Source organism: Dromiciops gliroides, chromosome 5 (assembly GCF_019393635.1).
Source record: "Dromiciops gliroides isolate mDroGli1 chromosome 5, mDroGli1.pri, whole genome shotgun sequence".
In the NCBI taxonomy this organism is placed as follows: Eukaryota; Metazoa; Chordata; class Mammalia; order Microbiotheria; family Microbiotheriidae; genus Dromiciops; species Dromiciops gliroides.
Genome location: NC_057865.1, coordinates 301,807,855 through 301,823,432, shown reverse-complemented (window position 1 = coordinate 301,823,432; position 15,578 = coordinate 301,807,855). Strand labels below are relative to the sequence as shown.

Here is a 15,578-nt window from a genome sequence, read left to right as displayed (position 1 = left end):
TCACACAGCCAGGAGGTGTCAGAGGTGGAATTAGAACCCAGAGCTTCCTGACTCCGTACCCATCCCTCTATCCATGACACACTGGAGACTTTGAATGATAAAGACAAAGAGAGATCTGGGGGAATCTAAGGAAGGGGAGCATGACAGAGCACCAAGGTCTGGGAGCTTGGGAAGAAAACTTGCCTGGCTCAGCCTTCCCACTTCCCTGGGAACAGAAATTCCAATAGTAACAACAATAACAGTCATCGCAGTTATCCTGGTAATGGTGATGACAGCGAAAAGAGGGGGAGGATGCCCTGTTTCTGATAGCACCCTGACATGGACAAAGCACTGTCCTCAAAGGAAGCCCATGAGGCACTAACCTGTAACTTCTATGTCTGTTTCATAAGGAAGGAACAGACTCTCCTAGCAGAGAACTGACTTGTCCAGTGCCACCCAGGGGGCAGGGCTTGGACTGTGAGGAGCCTGGTCCCCACCTGAAGGGCACCTCCCAATGCTCCACACCACCTCAGCAGAGGGATCTCAGCTGTTGCTTGGCCTCTCTGGGAACACCCCTGCTCTGGGGGGGGGCAGGCTTGTGGGCCACCTAGTTTTTCATCTGGGAGTTGAGGAGCAGGTCTGGGATGGCCATAAAGTCTTCTGGCCCTGGCTTTATGGCCACCTCCATCACTGAGGGTGGTTTCCTTTGGCAGCAAGCCTGTCCTGTGGCTCTGGGCTCAGGGCTGGTGGCCATACACTGGTTCCCAGGGGACAAGTGTCCACATCACAGGAAACCACCACTGCAAATCGGAGGCCATGGCGAGCCCCCTGGGCTAGCGGGGCTGTCCTCAGCCCCTGTCACTCACCCATTCAGGCCTGGCTGAGGGGCAGACTCTAGTGCCATTCTCTAGGCCTTCTTACGCAGTGTGTTCCTGAAAGTAAATGGGTGGTCACCCCCATTTTAAGGGTGAGGTCAATGAAGCTCAAGTCATAGAGGGGGCAGGAGGACTGGCCCAGTCACACAGATGGCCGCCGAGAGTCTCAGAGTTGGGGAGCACTCCAGAAATTGTCCAGTCCCATTTGCCCCAACCAAGAATCCCCTCTATTACACCAAATGTGACAAGCACAGATCTCAAGCTGGAAGAGACTTTAGGGGTCACCCATTAGGTTATTTTATAGTTGGGGAAACTGAACCCCCAGAGGTAAAGGGTGTTAGAAGATACATTCAGGTGCTCCAAGCACTTTACACTGAATCACAAGGTCACTGTCTTCTGTAAAGACCTTGGCCAAGTCCTGGTCTCCATTCTATTCTCTGTAAAATGGGCAGAAGAGGCCTGACTTTGAGTTAGGAAGATGGGAATTCAAAGAGGGATACAAATTGAGAGGGAGAAACAGAAGAGAGAGACAGAGAAAAGGAGAGAAAGAGAGGGACAGACAGGAGAGGGAGAGAGAGGAAAGAAAGAGATGGACAGACAAAAGTAAGAGAGGAGAGAGGGAGAGAGAGAGAGAGAGAGAGAGAGAGAGAGAGAGAGAGAGAGAGAGAGAGAGAGAGAGAGAGAGAGAATCACTGTACTCTGACATGGGAACAGAGCTTTCCTGGCCATCACTGGGCTCTCTGGGGCACTGGCGGGGGAGGGGTGGAGGGAGGGCGTCATTGGTATTCACAGGTGTGTGCAATCTATATTGTTGGAGCCACTGGGCATAGACCAGGAAGGACACAGAGAAGAGCCTTGGGAGACTGTGGGATTGATGCAAGGTGCAGGACACAGAAGCAGAAGCAGGAAGACAGTGCACATCCCCACTGTGACAATGGGAAGCGTACCCAAAATGGATGTCGCCTTGAGCGAGGCTGCTCTCCTACCCTTCTATCCACCGCTTCTTGGTTTGCTTCCCAGGTCCCTCCTCCTGCCTTCTGGGGAGGGGGAGGGGGAAGGGGTGCCCCAAGGCTCTGCCCCAACCTCACAGACCTACAACTAGGGGTGTGCAGGGACAGCTCTAACCAGCTTGCCAGTACCTGTTGCTTTATTCGCCACTGGGAGCATTTATCCCTCAGGAATTGGCAATCGCTAGAAATCTGGGCTCCATTTATTTTTGTTGATGGTCTAGACTTAAGCAAGTATTAATAATGCAGACTAAGCTTTAAAGGGGTGTTACTACATATCACACACACACCCCCTTGTTAAACATTTTGTCAGCATACCACTGCCTCCATCTCTTGGTAGGGGCTCTCCCCTAGACCAGTCCCAGACTTCCAACTGCCTGAAGGCTAGTTCCACCCAAATGGCCCGTCACACTCAGCACGTCCACCTCAGCCTTTCCCCCCAAATTGTCCATGGACCTGCCATCTCAGCCACTGGGTCTTTGTTCCTCCGCACCCCACGACCCCAGCTCTGTGTTACCCCTCTGGGCTTCAGTTTTCTTATCAGTAAAAGGTGGGATTCTATCAGATAGATGCCTCTAAGGTGCCCTTGTTGCCACATCTTGTCAATTCTACAAAATCTCTTATACTGGCCCGGTTCAAGTCACCAAACTAGTTCAGAAGCTACAACCATTTGGGACCTTATTGTAATTACCCTCTAATTGATTGTCTTGCCTTTAGTCTCTTCTCTTTACAATCAACCCATCCATCCTCTGAACAGCTTCTAAAATAATCTGCCTAAAGCTCAGATCTCCCTCTCCTCTCACTCCCTTCGTCATAGTCCTTCAGGGGCCCCCTATTATCACCTCTTGGTGATAACATAACCCCTGCTTAGCTTGACTTTGAAGGCTTCCCTAATGGGGATCCAGTTTGCTCTAATCCTTGTCTTATACCCTGTGCTTCTGCCAGACTTGAACTGTTGTCCCAACTCCCCTTACCATCTCTCCTCAATCTGTGGCCCCAGTGCCTTGCTCCCTGGTGTACCCATACTAGGCACCAAGATTGTGAAACGGAATCTAATCAAACCCAGGCCAGGAATCTCCTTCCCAATCTCACCTACAGAGGACCATGCAACCTTTGCTTAAACACTAATAATAAGGGCTCACTACCTCTCTGTCCCATCATGGGACAGCTGTGAGGAAATGATGTCTCACCCCATAGATCAGGGTCTTCCCAGCTCAGCTCCCCCAGCAGACTGGATCATGGCCATGGCCCCTGCCCCACCTCCACTCTCACCCTCTATGCCAGCCCCTGCCCAGTTCTAAGTGCTCTCCAGAGAGGCCTGGGTGACTGATCAGGGAACCTGGCCATCCCCCATGAACACAGCAGTTTCTCCCTCACATGCCTTTGAGTTGAACCTTTCTCCTGGCCCCTCAGTGTTGGAAGGGACTCTAACATAGCAAGTCAGAGATGGGAGGGACTCAGAACATAGAACAAACAATGTCAGAGATGGGAGAGACTTGGAACTTGTTTGTGTTCTAATACATCAGAGATGGGAGGTACCTTGGAATAGAAAACAAAGAATATTAGATCTGAGGATGAGCTTGGAACAAGAATATCAAGAGTGAGTTTAGAACACGGAATGTCAGAGTTTGGAGGAGCTTCAGAAAAGGGAATGTCAGAGGTGGGAGGGGGCCTAGTTGTTGTTGCTTGTCATCCTTCCTTCTCAAAGAGGACCATGACAATGGGGTGATGTCATGACTTATAGTGAATTGGATTTAGGTGAGGGAGGGCTGTGCAGGGCCACCAGCCTCACTCTCTCCTCCAGAGCCATCTGGATCCAGTGGCAAGATATCTATCAGGACGACTGAAGATGGCCCCAGATGTTTAAGGCAATTGGTGTTAAGTGACTTGCCCAGGGTCACATGGCTAGTAAGTGTCTAAATTGAGATTTGAACTCAGGTCCTCCCAACTTTAGGGACAGTGCTCTATCCACTGTGCCACCTAGCTGCCCCAGGAGGGACCTTAGAACAGACCTTCAGGATAGAGGATGTCAAAGCTTGGAAGGGCCTTAGAACAAGGGATATCAAAGCTGGGAGGGACCACAGAACATACAAAGCCAGAGCTGGGAAGGTCCCTGTAGCTCTTCTAGTGCCACACCTGCTTTGTGCAAATGGGAAAACCAAAGCCTGAAGTTACTTGTGACGAGGTGACTCATTCAAGGTCACATTCCCCTCACCCACCTTGGCTGGGTCCTGAACTGTGGGGTCCCTTTCATCTGCTCTGGCCTGGCCCGATTGTTTCCCTCAGTGTTGGTGTCCCTATGGAGAAGGGCACTGCCCAGACCAGAAGGGGCCTGCCGGGGCCTGTGTCTAGCTGGAGTGGGCCTCTTCTCCTTCCTCAGAGCAGTGGCCTGCCCTCCCCCTCCAGGTCCCCCAGGCCTCAGGCCCGGGGAGGCCCAGAGCTGAGGCTCCTCCGTGGTTCCCAGATAAGACAAATGATGTTTTTGTCCTCGCAGAGCTGCCTGGCCCAGGCTCACAATGACCCTTTTATCAGGTTGGGAGCCCTTCCCTGGGTCTCATCTGACAAGGGAGGGAGGGGGCTGAGGAAAGGACCCAGTCCTTTCTGTGCCCTGCTCCCAAGAGCCACCAAATGGTGGGCCTGGCTCAGACATGAAGGGAGGAGTAGGAAGTGGGGTCAGAGGAGGGCAGGGGACAGGGTGAAGGTCTGGAGATTGTCCGTGTCTGAAGATGGGCTGGGTTATTCAGCCTGGACAAAGGGAGACCTGGGCTCGAGGGGAGGATGGGGACGTGGGCAGGGTCTCCATGTTTTTGACAGGCCATATCATAGAGGAGAAATTAGTCTTGCTCCTCTTGTCCCAGGTGGCAGCACTGGGGGCACTGGGGGCAGCCCTCAGGAGGCCTGTTTCTACTTGAGGGCAGATGACCACCTGCCAGGGCTGTGGTTCAGGGGAGTCTGGCATTGGGCTGGGACCATGAAGGGAGGGGGCCCTCCCTTTTGCCCCCAGCACTGCCTGAGAGGGAGAAGAGGAAGAAGGCAATGGTCTTGGGGGGCCACAAGGGAAACCCTAAGAGCCCCCTAATCTCTGATCCTAAGAGCACATGAGCTTGGAGACCACCTGACCATCAGTCAAGAATGCTTTCAAGTAGACTCTTGCATTCAACCTGAGGCAGCAGAGTAAAGAGAGTAATAGGCTTAGAGTCAGGAGACTGGGGCTTGGACCTGAGATATAGGTATGTGTGCCCCAGGACTGGTCAATTTCCCTTCCTGAGCCTTAGTCATTGTTAGCTGGAGACCTCTCCTTGGTGTTAGACAGATACAGCTACAAGTTTCATCTTTGGCCCACCAAGGCTGTGTGACCCTGGGTAAGTCACAGCTTGCCCCAGGCAACCATCAGGGGGAGTTTCTTACCCCACCGAAATCGAGGGCCCAGAACATAATAATAAGCTAAGTTTGAAGATCACACTTAAAGCAATTAACACCCACACAAGACCAGTCTTGACACAGACTCTCCAAGATGCCCAACTGCTGAAAGAACTGTAACAGATTTGGAGAGTACTGTTCCCAAACCAGATTCAATGTTAGTGAACCATAGGGGTCCTTAACACAAGACGGCCAGAGAAAGAGACCCTTCCTCATACAAGAGGATGGAGAGATGCTCCAAGACCACATGATAAATGGCTGAAAGTAGTATTGGGACACAGACTGCCAAGCAGTGGACTGGGGGGGGGCGTGGCTTCCCTTAGGCTATTCTAGTAGGATGTCAGCTCTCTGGAGGAGTAGGAACTGTGTCCCTTTAGTGTTTGTATCCCCCTGCACCTTGCATAGTTCTGGGTGCTTAAGAAATACTTCTTGACTCATTTGGCAAATGAGACCAAAGCCTTTTACCTCCCATTGGAACCTATGACATGACTAAGATCCAGCCGAAGCATCAAAAGGCCTTCCATGGGTGACATCCACATGAACTCAACAAATTCTATGTCAGCAAATGATGAGACACTCAGATTGTGATCCAGGGACAGGTCATCGACACTAGAAATTACACAAAGCTCATCATGGAGCCCAGACTTACTGATCCATGCAGGTTAGGGAAGGAAACAGTGGAAATCAGGCAACCCAGCACTGCAAGTGGCAAAAATGTCCCACCTGCCAAATGCCTGAGCCATGAGCCAGTGATCAGAAGGAGCCATTTGAAACCTGTTGTTCTCTTTCATGAGAGAATGGGCAATGAGCTGCTCTCCACAAAAAGGACAAGCCCCCAAATATATTTGAGTAATCCACCAACAAAGTGAGCTGGAACAAAGGCACTATGACGGCTGGCTGCCCCGAATTGTGCAGCGATCACACTAATCCAGAGAAACCTAACAACATTTTTTTCAAAGTCTACCATTCCCAAGACTGATAATCTTTAAACTGGACAAAATGAAAAGTACTTCACACATGGAGGCCTAACGAGAGAAGCCAAAGCCATGTGGGAGTGCGACGAGACAAACGTCATCCCCCTGACCTGGGGCAGGGGGGGTGGGGGGGGGAGCAGAAGAGTCCCAGCGAACTTATATCCTGGTTCTTCCATCCAGCTACAGGAAGGAGTCATTCCATCCAGTTCAGAAAGAGTTCAGCAGATATTAAATGTAAAAAAGAGTAACAAGAGAGTGGCCTGTCCCGGAACGTCACCAGATCAGGTGCAGCAGGAGGATGAAGCAATGATGGGGCGGGGTATAATGAGGTCACATGTAACTCAAAGGCCCTTTCTAAGTGAGAAAAGGACTGGAGGTGTCATTGTCGTTATAATCCTCATCTCTGACTTTCACACCATGAACTTACATTTGATCACAAGCCCCTTGAGGGCAAGGATCATTTTGTCCTCTTTGTGTACCCTTGGCAGCTTAGCACGGCGGTTGGTATGCAGTAGGTGCCTAATAAATGTTTACTGAATTGAATGAACAAGTGAATTGCATTCTGCAAACCTTTTCTATCCATATCCCACTTTGGATCTTCAAAACAGCACTGTATGGGAAGCAAGGCAAAGGCTATTGTCCCCATTTTCTAGAGAAGGACCCTTAGGCCCAAGAGGTCAGGTCACTTGACCTAAGTCAATCCTAGGGTTCATGGCAAATATAGGTATAATCCCCAGCCTCCTGACTCCCACCATACACAGCACTACCACTCACCTAATAATCAATGGATGGAAGCCACTTAGTCCAGGCTGCAATAGGAAGAGATTATATCACCATAGAGCTGAAAGAGACCTTAGGTCACCTACTCCCTTCCTCTCATCCTGCCTAGAAGTAATGGGACTTCATAGGATCCTGGCCTTATGGCTAGAAGTGGCCTCAGAAGTCATCTTTTCCAGTCCCCTCATTTTACAAAAGAGGAAACTGAGGACAATACAGAGAAAGGGACTTGGCCAAGGTCACACAGAAAGTGAATGTCGGGTCTTCTGTCTTCCAGGGTAGCACTCATTCCACTGCCCCACAACTGGTTGTAAACAGGACACCCTGGTGACCAAAAGGGGAGGCATTTTCTCAGTCCCAAGTGGAATCCCTACAGGACTGGTTGGCCCAGAGATGAGAGGCATTAACCTTCTTGCTCCCAAACTAGAGAACTGCCCCCTGTCCAGGAGTGGTCCTTAAGTCTATCCATCTAGAGCTAGAAGGCACATTGGAGTCACCCAGTCCCAACTTCCCTCATTTGATAGCTGAGAAAACTAGAAGCCCAGAGAAGGCGAGTGACTTGCCACGCAGGAGTGAGTGCCTGAGCCAAGTCCTCTGGCACCAAATCAGTGTTGTCTAGATGACTCTTCAGAAAGTCCAGTCCACATCCTGCCCTTCCCTGCTCACCTACCTCCTGTGGCTTCCTACCAAACATAAGGACCTAACTAAACTCCCAAGACCTCCCCAGTCTGGCTCCACCCTATTTCTCCAGCCTTGTCTCTCATTCTTTTCATTCACAAGCCTGACTGATGCTCTGGCCTGGAGGGCCAAGCACTCCCCTCCCTTCCCCTCAGTCTTCTCTTCCCACTTCCTCCCATCTCTTCTGGTAGACCACCCTTTACTGCCCAGCTCTGATGCCCTGCCAATACTTCTGTTGCATTTGGAGATGTACAAAGCCCTTTGCTCATAAGCATCATAGGAGGGAAGGAGGGAGGCAGAGGGGCAGAGGCAGCATCATGAGTCTGGGGCTCTGATCTGGCTCTTCAGCCCACGGGTGTCTGGGGTTCTTTCTAGGCTGTGGCGCCGATCTCTCTGTGTGCCTAGAGCCTGGCTACTCAGGAGCATCCCTCTTCCCTGTGACATCACTGTTACCTTGAACCGCTCTTCCATCAATTGATGAACCAACAAACCTTGATTTAGCTCCTACTATGTGCCAAGCGCTATGCCAGGCATTTGGGTTACTAAATGATGAATTGAACAACCTCCATGGCCATCAGCCTCCTCCTCTCTCGAGTGAGGGGTAGATGATCTTTAGGGCCCTGCACAGCCCATACATTCTCTGTTCTTGGCTCCTTCCCAGGATGCGTATCTGTAGGTAGGTGCAAAATAGATAGAAGGGATCGGAAGGGCACTGGCCACTGGGGGAATTGGGATGGACTTTCTTTTCTGCCAAAGGAAGTGCTAGGTAAGCTGAGTCTATAAGGTCACTGAGGATTTTTAATTAATTAATTTAGAGGCAATTGGGGTTAAATGACTTGCCCAGGGTCACACGGCTAGTAAGTGTCAAGTGCCTGAGGCTGCATTTGAACTCAGGTCCTCCTGAATCCAGGGCCAGTGCTCTATCCACTGCACTACCTAGCTGCCCCTGGTTACTGAGGATTTTAGGGGTGAGGGAGGACAAGCACAGGGGACAGTGAGACTGCTTTGTTTGCTGAAGGCACCCAGTGTATATATCCCTCCCCTGGAAGAGAGGGATTTTGTCCTACTCATATTTTTCCCTCCCACCCCAGACTCCAAGCAGGAAGATCTTCTCAAAATGGGGACAAATGGAACTGAATCGCTGACTACTATTTCTATGGGGCAGCTAGATGGCGTAGGAGATAGAGTACGGAGTCTGGAGTCAGGAAGAGTCATCTCTGTTTGCCTCAGTTTCCTCATCTGTAAAGTGAGCTAGAGAAGGAAATGGCAGACCACTCCAGTATCTTTGCCAAGAAAACCCCAAATGGGACCATGACAAATCAGATGCAACTGCAGTGACTGAATGAGAGCAGCAAACTCTCCTAAGTGATGACTGAGGTAGAGCTATGAAGAATGTTAAGGCAATGACACCAGCTATCAGAGCTGGGAGGGACCAAAGAACAGAGATTGTCCATACTGGGAGGAATCTTAGAGCACAGCATCTCAAAGCTACCACAGAATGTCAGAATGGGGAGAGAGCTGAGAAGAGAAAAGGTCAGAGCACGTTAATGAAGGCTCACCTAATCTAAGCCCCCTCATTTGGCAGAGGAGGGAGCACGTCCATGGAGGGAAAGGGACTTGCTCAAGGTCCCCAGCGCAAGGGCTGAAAGGTAACTCTCCTGCCTCCCAGGACAGGGTCCTGCCCACTGGGCTTTGCTGCCAATCCCATGTCCTGATGACAAATGAAGATTCAGCTTCAGAGATGGCAACAACAGAAGGAGGTTGCCCCTTGACTCTGAGCCAAATCTCATGCCCAGGTGGTCAATGAGTAACCATGCTGTCAGCCTGATGAGTCGGGCTGTTCCAATGGGCAATCATAGAATGGGACCCAAATTGTCCAAGCTAAGAGGGTCCTTATCACAGTCAAGTCAGGGCTGGGAGGGTCCTTGGAACATCAAACATAAAATGCCAGATTTGTGACTAGCCTTAGCACAGGGAACTGAAAAAGCCAGAGCTGGGAGGAGCCTTGAAAGCAGACCTCCTGCCCACAGCCTTGCCTTCCCCTGCCTCTGCCGAACAATCCTCCAGGTGAACCACTCTTCCCTCCAATCTGCTCCAAAAGAGTCAGCCTATTTCTCTTGTCTCAGAGGACAGCCATTCAAGCCATGCCTGAAGCGTCTGCTCAACATGTGGCCACCTACCCTGCTCTAAGGGGAGACAGATCCACAGAGATCCACGTCCCTTAGTCCAAGCCCCTTTTGTAGCCCGTCTCAAAGAAATTAAGATTTGCTACTAACCTCTGATTCTGGAATTACTAACCACTAAATACCCAGAAAAGAGAAGAAAAAGAGTCTGCAGAGCAGAGGGAAATTGAGTAATAAAAGTGTAGTAGACCAAGTCCCCGGCCATTCAATGGTGTGTGACAAAGAAATCCACAGAGAAGGTTTTAGAATACCAAAGTTCATCTGTATTGGGACAGCCCGTGTTCCTAAGGGGATCTTACAATTGATTTTAGAACCACAGAGGCTTTGGATGGGGCTGGCATTTATTTATATGGACTTTTACAATCTAAAACATGCTATACCTCACTTCTCTCAAGTGATCCCACCTACCCACTCATTCCTGAACCCCTTCTAGAAAATCTCTAACAACTAGTCATACGCAGAGGGCTTGAATCCCTTCAGTAACAGGGAGCTCACTACTTGACAAGGCTGCCTGACTCTTGCTGTCTCCCTTTCTTTATAGCCAACTAGAATAGGTTTTCCATTGACTTCCATAGATATGATGGATCTCAGGTCTACTATGAGGTTCCCGTAAGCTGAGGGAGGGAAAGTGCTTTCCAATGGTAAGTTCCTCATCGATGTCAGTTTTCAGGATGCTGGGATGCACTTAGGACTGCTCCCTAAGGGAATGTCCCCTCCCCCTCCCTAGGGAACTGGCAGTTCCTGGAAGGCAGGGAAGGACCACCTCTCACTCATTGAGACTTGGTCACACAGAGTAGCTGTTCAATAACATCGTTTGCATTGTTGAATCTGGACAAACCAGCCTGGTAGAGAGAGCACTTGGAATCAGGAAGTAAAGGGGCTCAAACTCCAGCCCTGATGCTCACTGGCTTTGAAGCCCTGGACAGCTCATGCCCTCTCGTGGGGCCTCAGTTTCCACATATGTAAAATGCGGAGCTTGGACTGGGAGGCCTTGAAGGTCCCTTTCAGCTCCAGAATTCTGTGCTACAATCTCTGGTGCTGCTGGGCGGGGGGCAGGCTTCTTGATTGGTGGACACTGAGGCGGGAGCTTCTCCCCCACCCTCAGCACCCAGGACCAGTGCCCTCAGATCACCAGCGAGAGTCAGGAATGGCTTATCCTGATTTCTGTCTGATTCATTTGGTCTCACTGTGGGACCTGGGCCAAGAGCCCTCGCTAGGCCTGCCTCAGTTTTTCCAAATGTCAAATTAGGGGATTACTGGCCCTTCAGCTTTGACATTTTAAGTTAGAACATCATGCCCCTTGCCTTAGCCCCAGTTTCCTCCCCTGTACAACAGAGAACAGCTGTTCTAACCACATGGGGCTCCTTTGAGGCAAGGTGGTCAGAAGACCCCAGATAACTGGTTATAATTCTGCCTCTGAAATACCCTCCCTTTGTGATGTTGGGCAAGTTTCCCCATCTGTGAAATGTGCCCATCTTTCCTCTCTCCAGGGTAGGAAGGGGCCTTGGTGCTTGGGTAGAGATACTCTGGCCAATCAGGGAAGGCAGTGGGCTAGTGCTCTCCTAGGAAAGTACCCATTCAGGGCTGGCCCAGGGCATGATGGGAGACCTTGCCCTCCGGCATGGACAGCCTGCCCTTTTATCTGCCATCTTCCTCAGGTTTGCTTGGGGAAAGGGCAGGGGAAGGGCTGAAAACCTACAGGTGTTGATAGTGGGCTAGGAATCCTGATGTAGGGAATCAGAGGATGTCTGAGTGGGAAAAGACCTTTGACCACTGAATGTCAGAGCTGGGAGAACACAGACCATCAGAGCTCGGTCAACCCATGGAACAGAGAACACAGAAATGTGAAAGCTAGTGGGGTCCCCAGAGGTCATCCATTCGAACCTACTCATTTTATTGGTGGGGGCCCTAGCCACATCGAGGCCACCTTTCCTCACACGGCTGTAAGCAGGAAGGAGTCTCGGAGGGAGTGATCCCAGTGCCTGTATCGCTGATATTCAGGAGCAAAAGAAGATACTGCAATGACTTGATTTCCTGTTGAGGAGGGAATGGGCTGGGGTTGGGGAGGGGGGAGATTCTTCCCCCCGGGGCTTGAGTGAGAATCCAGCCTGGACAGCCATAATCTTTTTTGTTTTGTTTTGTTTTGTTTTGCAGGGCAGTGAGGGTTAAGTGACTTGCCCAGGGTCAAGGGTCTGAATCATATTTGAACTCAGGTCCTCCTGAATCCAGGGCTGGTGCTTTATCCACTGCGCCACCTAGCTACCCCAGCCATGATGTCTTTGGAGACCAGGTCCCCTGGTCCACAAAGGAGCACATGTGTTATGGGTGTCAGAAGCAGAATTGGAACCCAGACCTTGAGGACTCCAAAACCAAGGCTCTTTCCACCGGAGTCCCATGCTTCAGCCAAAACAACCTGGCCTCTGGGCCGAGCTCTGACTTGGCCACTGCCTGGCTGACCTTGGGTACAGCTTTGTCATCCCTGAGCCTCTGTTTCCTCCTCTATAAGATGAGAGGAATTGCCTAGACCCACTTTCTGAAATCCCTGGCAGCTCTGCTGGCCTGTGATTCTCTCTATGATGTCAGGGCTCAATGAGCTAGCCCTCTGCCCCACCCCCTCATCCCCCAAGTCCCCAGCTGTCACCTCCTCAGTGGCCCATGCTGCCCGGGCCCTGCCCTGCCCCCGCCCAGAGCTGCAAGGGCCCCGGGCTTCTGCCTCTGCCACTGGGCCTTGGGGCTGGGGCACCGATTGCGGACCTTATAATTATGTCACACAGCAAGGGAAACCACAGCCTCCCAGCATCTGGTGTGCGGTTGAAAACTTTTGTTTCAAGATTTGTGACTATTTATAGAAGGAAAACTTGGTAGGATAGTAATTTCCTAGGGGTTGGAGGGGGGAAATGGGCTTCGTTTGTAGTGGGGGAGGGGGAGTTCTTAGGACTGCCTCCTGGCCTCGGCCCAGCCCATGGCCCACCTCCTCCGGCAGAGGGTTGGGAACGAGCCCTCTCAGGGCCCGCTGCAAGAGACCAAGGAGTCAGAAGCCCAGAGAGACCCCAGGCCAGAAACAGCCAGGAGACAGAAAGAGGGGAAGCAGAGACCCAGGGAGAGACCCTGAGAGTGAAGAGATGTTGACCCAAAGAGAACCAGAAACTCAGAGTCAGAGAGGAGAGCTAGAGACTCAGAAAACAGGCTGAGCCGATGACCTAGAAAGAGTAAGAACCCCAGGGAGAGACAGACTTAGCGCGCAGTCGACACTGCTGAGGCTCCAGAGTGCGGAGCTCTTGAGCTAGACCAGCCTGGAGAGACAAAATCGGGAGACTGAGGCAAGAACCCACCGCGTGCGTTTTGCTTGCTCGGGGCTTAATCAAGGCCGTGCCACTACCCCACCCCCTTCCCAGAGCTGCCCGCCCCGCCCGCGGCTCCCCCCCCCCGACCCCCCCAATCCCCGCCAACTGAGGTTCCATCAATCAAACGTCTTGGATAGCCCGAGCCAGCCACGTGCGTTTCATTACCAAGTCCTAGGCAGAGGGAGGCGCTGCGGCCCGGGCCGCGTGCGGACCCTCTGTCCTACGCTATCCGGGAGAGAGCTTGGGCTGCTCCCGAGACTGGCCCGAAGGGGTCGGCAGGGAGCTCGGCTGCTTGGCTGGCTGACGGGACAGCAGGCCCTTCCTTGGCTCCCCCAGACCACAGGTGACGCTGGGGGGAACGGGCTCTGTTCTGCCAGGAGAGCCCTGTCTCCCCTTCCTCATTACTGCCCACTGCCTTGCCATTTCTGCCCACCTAGCTCCCCAGACCCCAAACTTCGAGGGTTCACAGCGGGAAGGGACCTTCCCTTCCTGCCATATCAACTCGGCTCACCTGCGCTCCTGAGCAGGGCTGCAATTCCGACTGGTCCTTCCCTTCCTGACCCCGCACCCTAAGTAGTAGGGGGCAGGGCGGGAATGGGGCAGCGCTCAGCCCCCATCCTGGGAAAAGGAGGACGGGAAAGGCCCCCCTTCTCCCCCCCAACAACCGTGCTGCGCTTTTCGGGGGCAAGACCCAGTGCGCTTCTGAGTCCCCCACTCTCTGGCCGCCCCATTTGCTCAGCCCTAAGGAGGATCTTTGAAGGAAGGCGGGAGTGGAGGGTGGGGAGGGGGTCGTATTGCTGGGTCTGGTCTCCTTGCCCCAGTTCCTCCTACCCCAGCCCAAAGACTCCACCTACAGACCCCGGGAGAACCCACCACCTGAGCGCTGCGCCCCGGGCCCTCGCCTGGGAAAGGCATAGATGCTAGTCGTCCGTGGGAGCAGCTGCAAAATCCTGGGCACCCCGGGGCGGGAGGAGGGTAGGAGGGCGCGGCAGATGCCAAGGCCGAGACTTACAGGTAGCTGCCGCTGGTAAGCGTGAGGAAGAGCCGCGGGTAGTAGAAGGAGAAGAGAGCGCCGTGCGGGCAGGCTGGGAGCATGGCGGGCTCAGGCGGCCGGCGCCCCGGCTCCCGGGCTCTCCCTCTCCCCGGCTCAGTGCAGAGCTCCCGGCCCGCGGCGTGCGGGGGGCGGGGCGGGGGCAGCGGTGGCTCCAGTAGCCCTGGGGGCTGCCCCGGGCCAGGCATGCGGGGCCCGGACAGGCCCCGAGGAACGATCGCTGCCCCGGGGCGCCCGTGGGACCGACACCCCCACGGGACTGGGGAGGAGGGCCAGCTACTGGGCCGGCCGCTACGCCCCCAAGAACCGGGATCGGGACCGGGACGGGGCCGGGTATCGGGATAGCCCTGAGCCCGTGGCGCTGGGGCGCGGGGAGGCGGAGCGCCTGGGCTGCAGGGGCAGTCCCTGACACGCTGCTGCTTCTGCCGCGGCCGCCGCCGCTGCTTCAGGCCCGAGACTCTTTCCAGCTCCCTCCCACCGTGCCAGAGAAGGAGCGGACGCTGTCCCCGCTGCCAAGTGCACCGGCCTATGCGCTCGGGCTCGTGCGCTTGTTTGTCTGTGTGTGCGCGTGCGAGTGTGACAGGCAGGATCTCTCCCGCCTCCTCCCTGTCTCCTCCTGGCTCTGTTCTCTTTCTCTCTCCATCCCTCTTTTACCCTCTCGTGTCTTTTCCCTTTCTTCTCCATCTCTGTCTTTCTCTTTCTCTCCCCCGCTCCCCGCCCCCGTCCTGTCCATGTCTCTCTGCCTCTGTCTCTCTCCCCGCTGGTCCCCCACCCCCAGCCTTCCCAAAAGGTTTAGAGTGAACTGCCTTTATCCTGGAGAAGTGGGGCCAACCCTCCAGGTCTGTTCCCCCTCCCAAGAGGCTGTTTAAAAGGGCAGGAGGATGACAATGAAGAAACTGGGACGGAGTCACTGTCGCACCTCCTCCACACACACCTCGAGATCCCCGGGGGCTAGTAACTCCCGGGGGACCAAGTGTCCCCAGAGTCCCCCAGCCTGGGGAAGGCGGGGACTGGAGAGGGGGAGCCTTGGTCAAAAGCAGATGGGAACAGGAGGGTGTTGGAGATAGTTGTCAGCGTATAATGCTTGTGAGTGAGTGAGTGAGTGAGTGAGTGTGTGTGTGTGTGTGTGTGTGTGTGTGTGTGAGAGAGAGAGAGAGAGAGAGAGAGAGAGAGAGAGAGAGAGAGAGAGAGAGAGAGAGAGAAGCGCTCTGGGAGTGAGGCTCAGTATCTCAGAAGCGGATCCTTTCTGGGGGACTTTGTGTGAGGATCCCGGCTGCAACCGGGACAAAG

At 53.3% G+C, this 15,578-nt stretch overlaps 1 protein-coding gene across 2 annotated transcripts in view; it reads right to left on the bottom strand.

The window, feature by feature from the left end:
• Nucleotides 1–15,578, bottom strand: part of WNT7B (Wnt family member 7B) — a 94,462-nt gene that overhangs the window by 72,180 nt on the left and 6,704 nt on the right. Inside the window, exon 1 of one of the 2 annotated variants that reach the window (XM_043968338.1) lies at nt 14,250–14,354. The exons of the other annotated variant lie outside the window; for it this stretch is intronic. Coding sequence (XP_043824273.1) covers nt 14,250–14,332 — 83 coding nt within the window. The 5' untranslated portion in view covers nt 14,333–14,354. Of the gene's footprint in view, nt 1–14,249; nt 14,355–15,578 lie in introns of those variants that run through there. 2 annotated transcript variants of the gene reach the window in all.